We start from the raw sequence: 15,685 nt of genomic DNA on the forward strand, positions 1-15,685 counted from the left end.
TAGCTGCATCACCAAATAATTTACATCCCAACATGTTGAAGGGGTAAATGAGGAACTATACCAGATCAGCCACTGAAACTGGCTAGCTGTAAGGTCAGGGCAGAGAAAAAAAAAGATATCTCAAGCTCCCCTACTATGCACCTGACTAACTCACAAAATTCATTAGCACACCCCATAATGATAGCCAGTGTCTTTGATAGCTTTTAAAAAGGTTTAGCCAATCCATTGTTTATGAATGGCTATTGCCATCACCACAAAACTGAACATCCATATTTGGAAGTTTACTCTTGCATGGGTGTTTATCTCAGAGAACTAGATGCTAAGGACACACACAGGGAACGGCTATCTTCATTATGCCCTGCTTGCAAGCTTCTTTTCTGTTTGCTCTTAGAAGCAAAATGTTGGATCATTGTCTAACCCAGCAGAGCAATCTGTATATCTATGAGACTTGAAACACTCTTTGTACGAGGACTGCAGCAAGAGGAAATATTTAAAAAGAAATCCCAATCCACACAGTAAAAGAAATATGAGCTGCTCAGAAAGTTCAGTTCTCCTCTCAGATCATTAGAGCTGTCCTTGGTGCTATCAGCTACTCCTCTACTTATGTGAATATTCCTAGCACAATAACGCTGGTTATATTTTACATAGGGCCAAAGTTCACTGCCCAAGTCTTTAGGACTGTCAGAGTAGCCTTTAATTCTTGCGCTACAGCCACTTTGCACTAATTTTATAGCATGTAAGGTACACTTAGGACTCTGAAATGGCAACATCATGTTCTGGTTGACACCAAGTCTGCTGCTGCAACCTAAGAAGGCAGATTAAACAGGAAGTATGTACAATTCTTTTGGAGGGTGGGGAAGGAGATATTTACACTTAAACTGGTTTAAATGGTCAACCCCTCTCCCCAGGAAACCCAGGGGAATGTAGTTCTAAGGCTGAAGATAGGAATCTTGAAACAGGATTCTTAGTATTCTCAGCAAACTACAACTTACAGAATTCTTATTTGGGCAGTGGGGAGTCATGATAGCTAAAGTGGCATTAAACCGGTGAAAGGTTGAAATGACTTTAAAGAGAAACACAAAGTGCTATGCACTAATATTATGTGTTTAGGGGTTCTTGGGTGGTGGTGGTTGTTTTGCCAGTAAGCACAACAAAAGAATGGAGAAGGTGGACAAGATATGAAAACACAAGCTCTAGAAACTTACATTTCCAGAACAACTTACCTTGTAGCTTTTTTAGGACAGCCACCTCCATCTTGAGAACTTGCTTTGGCTGCTGCGCTGACTCCACCTTCAGGGCCACATTCTCACGGGTCAAAAGATCCATTGCCTCATAAATCTCTCCAAAGCCACCACCACCAATCTTCTTCAGCTAAACGGGAGGAGAAACATTATCATGCTTGGCAGAATGAGTTTTCCCCTGACTGAGAAGAATAAAATTTGATTTGGTCATAATACTGAAAGCCAAACCTCACAACTAAATGACTTCACAAATGCAAGAAAGCAGCCAAAATGGTTTTGCTCTGAAAAATAAAGTGAGGTAAAAATAGGACACAACATATATATTCCTACCCAACAGATATCTGAATCATGTCCTTGTTTGAGCAAGGTGAAAGTTACCTTAGTTCATGGGAGAAGCCTGCCTAGGATAGACAGCCTGGCATTGTTTGACAAGGAGAAGCTGAGCAACATCTCTCTTATTGTTGCAATGCATCTCATAAATTTGAATCAGAATGTATTTGCAAACCTCCCAAAAGCAAACATGGGCTGACTTTGCCATATCAAAAATGCATGAAGGTAAATTCTGAACTGCCCTGAGACTTGCGGATACAGGGTGGTATATAAATTCTAGTAGTAGTAGTAGTAGTAGTAGTAGTAGTAGTAGTAGTATGCACTGGCTCCAAAATATGGTTTATTTCCTACTTTCTCCCACTTGCTACAAGATGATCATTGTTTTTCAAACAGCGGATCTTTAGCCACATTGAGGTGGTGCTCAGTGTCACAGTCCTCCCTTGCTTGCCTGTCCTGTGCCCTAACAATGTTGTGGTCTTTTGGCTGGAACAGTGCAAACAAACTGGAAATTTAAAGGGGATAAGAGAGGGAAGCTGTTATATGAGGCAGAAGTGAATGTAAATGGAAGTTGAAGAAAGTGTCGATTTGGTGGAAGGAAGGGGAAAAGGCACAAACTGACAATGAAAGGAAAATGGGAGAAGAAATTACAGATTATGGGTTAAAATGCATGTGAGGTTCGGAAGGAAAAAACAGAAAAGAAAAGCTTTTGAAAACAAACAACCAGGCCTTTAACGCCCAACCACACAGATTAAAAATTGTCCTCAATAATTAAAATTGGTTTTTACTTGTTAATCAATGAATACAGCCAAGCACTTTTAAGCCCAGCCGATTTCAATAGGAAAATTTAACCCTTGCTCAGCTCTCTTCTCAGAAAAGTCAATGGGGCTTGGATATGTTCACTTTTGACTGGATCCTACCAAAAAAAGGGAAAGATATCACTTGGGGCTACAATCCTGTGCACCTTTACCTGAGAGTAGATTCCACTGAATAAAGTGGGACTTAATTCTGAGTAAACGTAAATAGGCTTGGACTCTAATCTTGGTCTGTCAAACCAAGTATTTCATTCTCTGTTTTTCTTATATATCCCATGATATATATATTATTCCTGAATTATTCTTCCATATAATATTATTTTTATCCTGTTTCATTTAAAACTAGTTCATATAAAAAAGGGAGATTTTCATAAAGGAGCTGTCCACCACCTCAAGCTAGAAGTGCATTCCATACGACAACCACTTGAAAGTGTGATGTCAAATCCCACTGAAGAGATGGATAACACAGGGGCCACTTTCCTATACACAGGTCAATTGCAATTCAGGATAAAGTGCTGAGCTCAACTCTTTACAGTAAGGTAAAAATGAAATATACACCTTGTCTCCCCGACAGCCTTACACTGGTTATTGCCGCCTCGAAATAAAATATGTGCCTACTTCTGCAGCACCCTCAAGCTCTTTTCAACACGCACAAAAGGGGATGGGGGGATAAATAACAGAAGGACACAGAGGAAAGGTGTTTTATGGGCAGTGGCTGAACCCACCTGAAACTCTGCTTTGCTCTGTAAAATCTTATAGGGAAAAGCAAGGTCTGCTTTGAGGCTCTTTGTATGATTCAGTTTTCTACTGGGGGGCGGTCTTCTTCCAATTACAATCACTTCTTATTACCAGGATAATCTTGACATCAACCGATTGAGAGGATATCATAAACTCATAAATTTGAACAAATGTATTTATGGAAACAAGCACCTATCTTAACACTGTGGAACTGATCAAAGATCCTGCTCAGTAGTTACGTTTTACCAGGGGAAAACTTTGAGAAGTGATCATGGCGGGGGTGGGAGGGGGGCAAAGCTAACTACTCAGTATGACCTGCTAGCAGCTTCTCCCTCCAGACTCTTCCTTTCTCCATTGGGTTGGCAACTATGTGGCCAAAGTGCTTAGACCTTGGGTGAGTAATCCACAGGCCTCATTTTACGCAAGTGTGGGGAGCCAAGAGGGAGAAAAGGATCCTCCCCACTCTCAGCATGCAGTCTCTGACGAATTAGCACCAAGGGAATGTGACACGCGACAGAAAAAGTTCCCCAATCCTGGGCTACTCATTACCTGTGGGCTGCCATTTGCAACCCCTAATATTAACTGGATTTAGTGGCTACGGTACATTTTATCTAAGGGAGTTGTTTGTTTTGAAGTACAAAGGAGTTCAAAGATAAACTGAACAAGCTTATAATTAAAAGCTAGAAATTCAAAATTATTCTTCTTATTCTCTTCTGTCCATAGGTTAGGAAACTTAAATACAACTATCTACTATGAATGAGCCACACTGAGCAGTTTGAAAGGCAAAGGTTTGCATTCACCACTGGGCAGCTAAGCATCAAAGATGACTTGGAATCAGGGAAAATGTCAACTTTTCTAGCTCCTTATATGCTCACTGCATATCACAATGTACTATGTTGCCTTCTTAATCCACACTATGTAGATATATTCATCAACTCCTAAAAGTTAGGAACATTTTTTATTTGCAGTTGAACTTAAGGTGGTCTGCAAAGAAGAAAGGAAATAACTGGAGCACACTTAAAAGTGCTGTCCTGATTATTTCCTTTGAAGTTGGGTAACCTGACATAATGGGTCACCCATCCACCTGTCAAAGCGGCCCATGGTGGGAGGTAGGGGCACTTGGGAACCAGCCAAATCCTATTTCCCCATTCCTGTCTGGTTAAGCAGAGAGGAGAGTCAGGGGAAGCAGTAATTTTGCCATAGAGGCCCCACCGCATTAGCTGGCCCAGAAATGGCAAATGTAGAGTGGGGAAAAAGAGAGATTCCCAGTATGGTGGCACAAAACAATTATCTTGTCCTAGAGCAAGACCCTTATGACTAATATCCCGCTCAATGTAAAGGCTTCCTTGTAAATGAAACCAAGGGGCTTTGAAAAAGGCCCTGCTAGAAAGCCACATATAATGAGGTGGGGAAAGGAGAGGAACAAGGCCCTTTGGTGACTTCCAACAGCCAGGAATCTCAGATTATGACTGAGTAGAAGTAACCGCCTTTTTACTGACACTCTCCCTTCACCCCACACTCTTCCACACACTGCTCCTATAGCACTGGCAGGTTTCCATTCACAATCCTCCCTCCATTAGCTATCCTAGACTTCTTTGAGACTGCCTTTTGGCTCATGAACAGTGTTTTGCTTAACCTTATTTCACCTTTTATCTAGGGCTCCATCACAAAGCATCTGTTAATGTAACTTCATGAATACCAAAGCCAGTGTACTATGAACTGCTGACAACCCTGTTCAGCAAGGGCAAATATAAATAAAAGGAGTGTGGATCTGAATGGTGTCAATCACAGTCAATCTGGCAGGCAAAAAGAAGTGACCAAGCAGACTTGAAGAACTATTGATCACTGAACCACCTCCCCCCACAACAAAAATCTGCACAAGTCTGTGGCAGGATTTCTGCCGAGTATTCTGTCTTGTAAAGCAATTTATACTGACCAAATATTTAACCAGTTCCATGGCTGGGAAGATATGAAGGATAGAGGTTTCCACTGTGTGTGTCAACTCTAAATTGTGGAAGAAAAGCCTTTCAGCCAACTCTAATCAAACCAGCATAGCCAACATTATACTTAATTACAAGACATGACATAAATCATTTAGACAATTGAAGACTACAATCAGTGGTGGTGTCACTTTGCAGTCTCAGAGATAGATGTATGGTGTTTTATAGGCCAGAACAATGCCCCACTAAAGCATTGTCTCTGTTTCCTGAGCCGGAAGTCTTCTGAATTACAAAAATAGTGACACAAATGACGAATGTTGTAAGCTACCTGCAGCTTGCTGATATAACCACTGAGGCCCAAACTTCACATTACAAGGAATTCATAGCTGCCACCAACAGAAGCAGCCTGGCAGATCGTTAATCACAATTATTATTTGTGGATTTACAAACTGCATTTCAACTCACCTGAATCCTAAAACTGGAGAACTATACAGGCAAACATCATATATTCCAGTTACAGATAGGTAGCCGTGTTGGTCTGCCATAGTCAAAACAAAAAAAATTCCTTCCAGTAGCACCTTAAAGACCAACTAAGTCAGTTCTTGGTATGAGCTTTCGTGTGCATGCACACGAAAGCTCATACCAAGAACTGACTTAGTTGGTCTTTAAGGTGCTACTGGAAGGAATCATATATTCCAACTGCCTCCTTCAAGGAGGAAGGCACCAAGCCCTCCACACAAAGATGGGTTTACTCCCTGGACTCACCCAGCCAACTGCTCTTGGCTAGTTCAAATTAACTATGTTTGGCAGGTGTCAAAGGAGCATGCTGTGGGCCAAACCACTGCAGACATCTTGTCCATGTCCTCATGCTTCATCATGCTTCATCAACTAAAACCAATCCCACGAGATGTTCTGTCAGACACCTCACTTGGCTCTGCAATAACAGTAGCATTCAACTAAAGATAGAGATAGGTGATTTTATCGTCAGAATGCCTGGGAAACTTGTCACAACAGGCCTCTAAGTTGTCCCAAATATTTACACACAGACCTGTCCCAAAACTATTCCTGAGGACAACCACACGGAATAGCTCTGCTGGCAGGCTACTCCAGATGGAGGTGGCAAAGTAAGCCTTCTTTGTCACCTTTACCATATTGCAATAGGCATAGCTATTGTGTCCGATCAGTTTCAAATTGAGTCTTATACCACTTGTGCTCTAGCCTTCGTCCAACTTGTTTTATAGCTTGGAGCTCCCTGAAAAACTGAGGAGCTCTCCAGACAGTGTCAGAAAGAGCACTTGGAAGCAATCATGTCGACAGCCCAGCACATCTCACCATTCCGTAGCAAGACCAATGCCTTGACAGGATTGCCAGCTCTGGCTTCTGGAAAATCCTTCAAAGCATTCAGGAATCCCTTGACTTTTTTAAGTCACCAGGGGTGGGTTATCCTAATAGGTCCCACCATGAAGGGTTCATCAGACTTTTGTGATGAACAAGGTCACCTTGTGTGCCATACATAGAAAGACTACTATCATAAAACTCAAGACTGGGAGCTGTGTAACATAGTAGCTACGAGACTATGTCGCCTTTGCCTTGAACTCATTGGGTAGCCTTCAGGAAGCCACTAACAACACACCATCTGCAACACAAGGACAATCTTGCTGGCCTACCTTGCAGAATTGTTCTAATAATTATTGAGATATGTGAATGTAAATGAAGCACTCTGAATATTTTACTGCAATATACAAATTCCAGATAGTATGAATATTAAAATCTCTCTTAGGATGCAGGGAGGTGCTGCAAAGTAATTCAAAGCATATATTAACACTCCCTCACTGCAAGACAAAAACATGTGAGATATCACAAGACTAAGCAATGGAGAGGACAACGTGTCTGGACATGGTTTCTGCTTCCAAAGAAAGAGCATTTAGTTTAGTGGTATGACTTATGTCAGCAGTGAGGTAATCCCAGCTGAGGCGGTTAATGCTGATGTGAACGCACCATGTCTGTTGACAAAGTACCAAGACTGTTATTGGCACAATATGGAGAAACTGCTAGCAACATGTTCATCCTCATATTTGCACTGGATGACCTAGCTGGGTATCAGGACATCAATTCATTTTTTTTTAAATAATATTTATTAACATTTTTTTAATACAATACACAAAAATAAACAATGTAGCATATATCTCAACATAGTTTCACAACTTCTTTGGACTCCCTCACGCCTCCCACTCCTACCTTCATCACAATAAAATTTTTTCCAGCAATTTATCGCCTTGTTTCCATTGTTGTTAACTATCTTTCCCATGTTACTTTTCTAGTTTCAGATACCCTATGTTCAAATCCTAGAAATTTAAATATGATCTGATGGTTATCCAAAAATTTATGCTTTCCTAAATCTAACTTATCTTCATAACTCAATCTAATTTAATGGTGCCAAATTATTTATGATCTAGCATCCTTCTTAGCATTCAACCAAATTACAATGTTTTTGTAAATAAATCTTGAATTTCTTCCAGTCTTCTTCCACCCTCTCCTCTCCCAGGTCTCGGATTCTGCCAGTCACCTCGGCCAGTTCCATATAGTCTATCAGTTGCGTCTGCCATTCTTCCAGTGTGGGTAAATCTTGGGTTTTCCAGTGCTTAGCGACGAGTATCCTTGCTGCCGTTGTTGCATACAGAAAAAAAGTTCGGTCCTTCTTTACCACCCTCTGACCGACAATACCCAGAAGGAAGGCCTCTGGTTTCTTAGGGAAGGTATACTTAAATACCTTTTTCAGCTCATTATATATCATTTCCCAAAAGGCCTTCACTTTAGGGCAAGTCCACCAGAGGTGAAAGAATGTTCCTTCATCTTCTTTGCATTTCCAACATTTATTATCAGACAAATGGTATATTTTTGCGAGTTTGACTGGGGTCATGTACCATCTATATATCATTTTCATAACATTTTCTTTCAAAGCATTACATGCAGTAAAGTTCATCCCAGTAGTTCACAACCTTTCCCAGTCCTCAAACATATTATGCCCAATATCCTGTGCCCATTTTATCATAGCTGATTTGACCGTTTCATCTTGTGTGTTCCATTTTAACAGCAAGTTATACATTCTTGAAAGTACCTTAGTCCTAGGTTCTAACAATTCTGTTTCCAGCTTTGATTTCTCCACCTGAAACCCTAACTTTTTGTCATTTTTAAAAACTTCTTTAATCTGAGCGTAGTGTAACCAGTCTCGCACTTTGTCTTTCATTTTCTCCAAACTCTGCAACTTCCAATTGTCTCCATCTTTTTCTAATATTTCCCAATACTTTGGCCATTTGGCCTCCATATTGAGTCTTTTTCGGGCCTTAGCTTCCAATGGTGAAAGCCACCTTGGAGTTTTATTTTCCAATAAGTCTTTGTATTTTGTCCAGACATTAAATACTGCTTTCCTGACAATATAGTTCTTGAAAACCTTATTAATCTTTACCTTGTCATACCATAGATATGCATGCCAACCAAAAGCATTGTCAAAACCTTCCAAATCCAATACATCAGTGTCTTCGAGAAGTAGCCAGTCTTTTAACCAGCAGAAAGTTGCTGCTTCATAATACAACCTTAGGTCTGGCAGGGCGAAGCCCCCTCTTTCTTTCGCATCAGTTAGTATCTTAAACTTAATTCTGGGCTTTTTGCCCTGCCAGACAAATTTTGAAATGTCTCTCTGCCACTTCCGGAAGCACTCTGTTTTGTCCACAATCTGTAGTGTTTGAAACAAAAACAGCATTTTTGGCAAAACATTCATCTTAATAGCAGCAATTCGGCCTAACAAGGAAAGTTTCAATCTTGTCCAACTATCCAAGTCTCTCTTAATTTCTGACCAGCATTTCTCATAGTTGTCCTTAAATAGACTCAGGTTTTTTGCTGTTATGTTTACCCCTAGGTATTTAACTTTTTTAACCACATTTAATTCTGTCTCTCTCTGAAACCGTTCTGACTCTGTATCAGTCAAATTTTTTCCCAATACCTTGGTTTTCTGCTTGTTTAATTTAAATCCCGCCACCCGACCAAAGTCTTGAATCAATTGTAATACTCTTTTCGTACTAGGTTCTGGCTCCTGCAGGGTCAAAACTAGGTCATCTGCAAAAGCTTTAAGTTTATATTGTTTCACTCCGACCTGAATTCCTTCCACCAACCGGTCCCCTCTAATCATATTCAAGAGCACCTCCAAAACTGAAATAAATAACAAAGGGGAAATAGGGCAACCTTGTCGTGTTCCTTTTTCAATTTTGAACTCTTCTGTAACCACATTGTTAACTATCAATTTGGCTTTTTGTTCTGAATAAATTGCGTCAATCCCATTTTCAAAGCCCCGTCCCACTCCCATCCCTTCTAGGTTTCCCTTCATAAATTTCCAGGAGATATTGTCAAAGGCCTTCTCCGCATCTATAAAAATTAACACTGCTTTTGTATTGATATTTGTTTGCAAGAGTTCCAAAATATCAATAATATTCCTTGTGTTGGCAAACAAATGTCTACCTGGGAGAAAGCCAGCCTGGTCCTTGTGAATTACTTCATTTAGGACTTTTTAAAGTCTACTTGCTAAAATGTCAGCAAATATTTTATAATCCACATTTAAGAGAGAGATGGGATGGTAGTTCTTAAGTTGTGTCTTTTCAGCTTCCGATTTTGGTATCAATGTGATAAACGCTTCTTTCCACGATTCCGGCGCCTTCTTCCCCTCCATAATTTCATTACTAACCTCCATCAATGGTTGTATCAAATAGTCTTTCAATGTCTTATAGTACTTGGAGGTCAGTCCATCTGGCCCTGGAGATTTGCCCAGTTGCATGTTCTGAATGGCTTGTTCGATCTCTTGTCGTGTTATTTTACAATTCAGGATTGATCTGTTTTCTTGTGACAGTTTTGGTAGTCCGTAGTTTTTCAAAAATTGTTTTATCTCAGCCTCATCTTGCGGCCCTTGAGTATAGAGTTTTTTGAAATATCTCTGGAAACACTTTCTGATATCCACAGGGTTCTGAATATTTCTTCCTTCAATCTCTAAATTTGTAACTGTATTTAGTTTTTGTCTCTTCTTCAACTGCCAAGCTAGCAGTTTCCCACATTTATTCGCCGATTCAAATGTTTTTTGTTTCATTAATTTAACTTTCCACTCTATTTCCTGATTTATCAATTTAGAATATTGTGCTTGATAGAGTTTGATTTCTCTCAGAATCGGCTGTGACTTCGGATTTAATCTTAACTTCTTCTCTAATTCTTTAATTTTCTCCAAGATTTTATCTTTTTTCTCATTTTGTGTCCTTTTCTTTACAGCATTCTGTTGTATCAAGAACCCCCTCATCACGGCCTTACTTACGTCCCAGATGATTCTTTTTTCCACCGTAGTATTCAAATTTATCTCAAAATAATCCTTCAAAACTTTTTGGGCCTTCTTGATGATCTCCTGATCTCCAAACAAGTTGTCATTCATCTTCCATCTAAAGGAGCCGGTTGGTAATAGTGTCATGTCCATCTTTACTGCATTGTGGTCGGAGCAGGTCTTTGGGCAGATTTCCACCTTTCTGGTCTTGGGTGCCAGACCTCTAGATATCCATATTTGGTCGATTCTTGTCCATGTCAGTTGGGCTTCAGAAAAGAATGTTCCCTCTCTTCCCAAGGGGTTCTTTGTCCTCCAAATGTCAATCAAGTCCATATTGTCTGTCAGTTCGAAAAAGGACTTAGGTAGTCTGCCATCTTTTGTAACATTTTGACTTTGTGACTTATCCATGTTTGTTGATACGACCCCATTCATATCTCCCATCATAATGATGTTGTCATAGTCCAGATAATCCAGCATGCTCTCATGCAACTTCTTGTAAAATTCCGATTTCCCCTCATTTGGTGCATAGATTCCTAATATCAATAGCTTCTCTCCTTGATGTTGTATCTCAATTGCCAAAATTCTTCCATGTTCATCTTTAAATAAGAGTTTAGGTGACAGGCTCTCTTTTGCATATATCACCACACCTCTCTTCTTTACTCAATCCGAAGATATAAATTCTTGGCCTAATCTTTTATTTATTAACACTTTTTTATGGAGCCTGGTCACGTGTGTTTCTTGCAGACAAACAATGTCCAATTGTTCTTTTTTTAATATGTGAAATATCTTCCTCCTTTTTTCCGCGGAATTGCATCCATTAATGTTCCAGCTCAAAAGTTGCAGAGACATCTTGAATAAATCTGTTATTTCTCTGGGGGTGGTATCCTTTTCTCTGGATCTTCAGGCTCCAAGGGTGCAGGTACAGGTACAGCAGATGCTCCAGGCCCAAAAGGTGTTTCAATTCCTTTCTGAAGGTCCTCTCCGTAAGTGATCAAAAATTTGTCTCTATCTTCGAGTGTTTTAATTTTAACCTTCTTCCCTCTGAAGGTAAAGGATAGTCCTTGGGGAAATTCCCACCTAAAAATGATTGAATTGCTCCTTAACAATCTGACCAGTTCAAGGTAGGCGGATCTAAGGTCCAGCAGTTGTTTCGGGATGTCTTTATAAATTTCAACTCTTCTGTCCAAGATGTCCAGTGATTTTTCGTAATGTAGGCCCGATATCTTATCCCTTTCCTCCTTCGATCTTAAGGTTATCAAGCAGTCTCTGGGCTTTTCTTTCTTTGCAAATCTTCCAAGTCTAAAAGCTGACACAATTTTGAAGTCCTTTTCCTCTATATTCCAAAACTTGGAAAATTCTTTGGTCAGGAACTCAGCTAGGTTTCCTTCTTCAACTTCTGGTATTGACCTTATCCTTAAGTTATTTTCCCGGTTCCGCAGTTCTATCATAGAAAGATACATCTGATGCTCTCCAACTTGTTTACAGAGTGGTTTTACCTCTTGTTCTAAATTTTCAAGTTTTTGGCTAGTATCCTCAGCCAGTTTACGATTTTCTGCAGTAGCCTCAGTCAACTGCCCAATTGCTTGTACGTTCTGTGCCACCTGCCCAGTTATTTTATTTAGACAAGCTGTATTTTGATCAATCTTGGCTGTTTGTTCATCCGCTTTCTTGTCCAAAGATTCCACTCTCTTGTCCAAAGATTCCAATTTCTCATAAATTTTCTCTAAAATTGAAGCAGTTGCTCCTGAGGCCATATCTTCCAATTGTAGCTGTTTGGTTTCTCCTTCCCCTGCTGGCAGAGTAGACACAGCTTCTTCTTCCGAAGGCAGAGTTGGTACAGATGATCTACGTGTCTGCAAGGCTGAGGTTAAAGTTGTTTGTCTAGTTCTTGCAGCCCTTCTTGTGCCGCTCATTCCAAAGTTATCTAAAAGTCAAGGTCAGACTGAGTTGTTCCCATGAGAAAGCAGCAGCAGCCCAGAGATAAACAGTCAAACAGGAGGTAAGGAAAAAGAAAGTAGAATAATGTCTCTGCTGTAAATCCCAAATCCTCTAGGGGGGGCTTAAAATGTCTTGAGGGAAGAAGCCAGTTCAAATAAAATCACTAAAGTCAAATTTGATGTCCAAGGACCTTCAGTAGCAAGTATTTAGCAGAGTTAGTATTAACAGCATTACATTGTTTCTAGCCAGTGCAGGCTGGTGTTTCAGAAAATGTTTCAAAGTAGCAGGTCCAAAAACCCTCAGGTTGTTACAAGTCCTAATACAAAGTAACCAAGTCTGCAAACTGACAGCTCTGTTATTCCGGCAGCCCCAGCACCTGGGTTTCTCATTCAAATTGTATTTCCAACAGAAGAAGATTAACACAGTCCAAATGAAGAAAGTCATATAATTAAGTCCTTACTTTGCTTAGAAGCAGTTTCAATGGGTGCTCAAATCAGCTGGATTAAAAGCTTCTTCTACGACTCCACTCCTCCAGCTCCTTTGCTTTAAAGTTAAATAGCAGCGGAAGACGGACTTCCTGTTTTACATCTCTCCGCTTTCAGCCAAATTCAATAAATTTAGTCTCAAATTGTAAAAGTCCTTCTTTACTCACGGGTTGTTGCTTTTTCGGTACCGAAAGTTTCCAGGAAAAAAGGTCAGCGCTCACCGACAGCAGCTGCACGGCTTCACTCCACAGATTAGCGATCGACTCACAGCGCCGCGATACCCCCTCTACGTTCCGGAGCCCCTTACGGGGTTCCTTCTGCGTTTCGGGAGCCGCTTCTGGCGTCCGCCGAGTCTCAAGACCACAGGCTCTTGCTGCCTGTGGGTTTCCGATGTGGGTCTCCGCTTCGCCGTAGCGAACGACCCGTTTTCTGCAGAGCTTCCCCTTCACGAAATGAAGAGGACCGCCATTGCCGTTCGCGCCGCCTCCGGAAGTCCCCCCTCCGGAAGTCCCCATCAATTCAAACTACATGATAGCGAATGTTCCACAGTGCATGTCATGTCTTACTCTTGTTAACTAGGAAAATTCCCAGTTGGATGGCATATAGCCCAATGCCATACAAGTTCACTCAAAAATAATTCCCATTGAATCCAATGACAGTTACTTCCACAATTACTCCACTGTATTTCTGCTCTAATCTTTGAGGCAAGAAAAACTGTTCTTCCTGTGTTCTGAATTACATCTTTACATTACATATTTTTCTGTCTCTTTTTTGAGCTAAAAGATCCACAAGACAGCTAACAACGTTTTAAAATGAAGCACATATTAAAAACAAAGCACATACACAAATCAACCAAGAATCAGATATCAAATCAATTAAGCAGCAGTAAACAGAAATCAAAGACTAGCAGAAAGAAAGAAAGAAAAACCCCAGTAGAAAAGCCAGAGAAGGAAACCCACTCAAGAGAGCTCTAAATGTCACCCTCCATGAACAATGTAGCTTTCACTCTGCAATGAAAACAAAGAGAGGGAGCAGAATGAACTCTCTCCAGGAGGCAGTTTCAAAGCCATGGTAGAAAAGGCCCAATCCCTAAACACCTCCTCTAAAACACTTCAAAAACAGCAAGGGGGGATTTCTGGGGAATATCATAATGTCTGGGTCTGTTCATAGGAAGTATAATGTTTTACAAAAATAGCTCACAGCACATTACTGGTGCAGGATTCACTCTGGAAATCTTGAATGTCTTGGAAACACTGGGCTTGGCCAGAACCCATCATCCAAGGTATTCATAGCTTCCTACATTCCTACTGATCATAGCTCCCATTATCCTTGAACACTGGCCATACTGTTGAAGACTGGTGGGAGCTTTAGTCAAACAATATCTGAAGGGTCACAGATTACCCCACTGATATATAAAAGACCATATGTCACGAGTTCCAAGAATCTCAACTTTCATTTTTTAAAAGTACATAACATGAGAGTGTAGGGACCGACTCTAATAACATCTCAAAACAAAGGAAGACATTGAAAAGCCAGGGATCAGGCTTCCGTAGTTTTTATGACTCTTCACCCTTCTGCTGTAGCTAACTGAAATTACACAAAATGTATGCAAGGTTACATAATCTGACTCTTCGTTTGAACAGAATTTGATGCAGAACTACACTACACTTTGGTATAGCATACTTTTGACTTTATGCTCTCTGAAGAGAAGTTTTAAAGAAATTATATGCTAGAATGAGTAGCAGAAATGCAAACCATGCCCAGGCAATCATGGGGTAGTCCAATTAACTGGTATTGGCACGGAGGCAAGGGGATACAATGGAAAAAGAAAAGCCTAGTCAATCTCAGTATAGCAGACCACGTAAAACAATTGCATTCTCAGCCACAATGGCAGAACTGCAGTAGAATTAAACAAGTGCAGCAAGGCCTGAGTTCAATTTCAAAACAATGTCAATTTCAAACAAGCAAGGTGGCATAGATGTTTAGTACGCATATTTTTAATTTTAATTTTAAAAACAAAGTTTTTAAACAGTTTTAATTTTAAAAACAAAGGATGGATTGCTTTGCTTTCTAAAAATAGGCTCAAGCAAACTATGATATAAAAAGATCAATGAAAACACTGCAAAACATTAAGTGGATGAAAATTCAGGGAATATTGCCATAGACCCATCATGCAGAGAAATCAATGAAAGCAGAAAAGGGGACAGCAGAAAAAGCTGACAGGATAAACTTCAGGATCCCTGCATGGTATATAAGGTGGCTAAAAGTTATAGCTTCAGCAAACCCATGGAAGGTGGCATCAGGTGGCCCCTTAACTAAGTATCAATTTCAAAATAAGACACGTGTCACATCATGCTGGGAGGCAATGTATGATTCCTAATTATTACACAGATTATTTTTTCAGTTGCCACCAACATATTCAGAGAGGAATTGGGGCACCTGCTCTGAATTTTGAACCAGCAATAGGTGGCATACACCAAGCTGAAACAGAATGAGCTCACCTCCAGTATTTCTTCTGGGTGTTAGGAGTACAAGTCTGCTTCACACATTACATTTTCTGTGTGTACACCTACAAAAATAAAACTTTAGACATACACGCAACAAGTAAACCAGGCTAACCTGTGACCCTCCCAATGAAATTAGACCTCCCATGGCAGTTGACACTGGCAGCTGGGGCTGACAGGGGCTGAAGTCCAACATCTGGAGGACCAGAGGTAAGCCACATTTGATGGAAGCTGTGAATATAACACAGAGACATTTGAAAGCGCATGTTTGAGGCAGGTCTATCTGTCACAGAATTGGGATTGATCGCTGGTCTCTGAGGTGTGTAAAAATCCAGATTTGTGGC

The 15,685-nt window shown here is 40.4% G+C and overlaps 1 protein-coding gene across 1 annotated transcript in view; it reads right to left on the bottom strand.

Moving 5' to 3' along the window:
• Nucleotides 1-15,685, bottom strand: part of TTBK1 (tau tubulin kinase 1) — an 88,602-nt gene that overhangs the window by 63,793 nt on the left and 9,124 nt on the right. The window contains exon 2 of the mRNA XM_081855118.1: nucleotides 1,224-1,371. Coding sequence (XP_081711244.1) covers nucleotides 1,224-1,371 — 148 coding nt within the window. The remainder of the gene's footprint in view (nucleotides 1-1,223; nucleotides 1,372-15,685) is intronic.

This window comes from Podarcis erhardii (genome assembly GCF_964252035.2).
Source record: "Podarcis erhardii genome assembly, chromosome: 3".
NCBI lineage: Eukaryota > Metazoa > Chordata > Lepidosauria > Squamata > Lacertidae > Podarcis > Podarcis erhardii.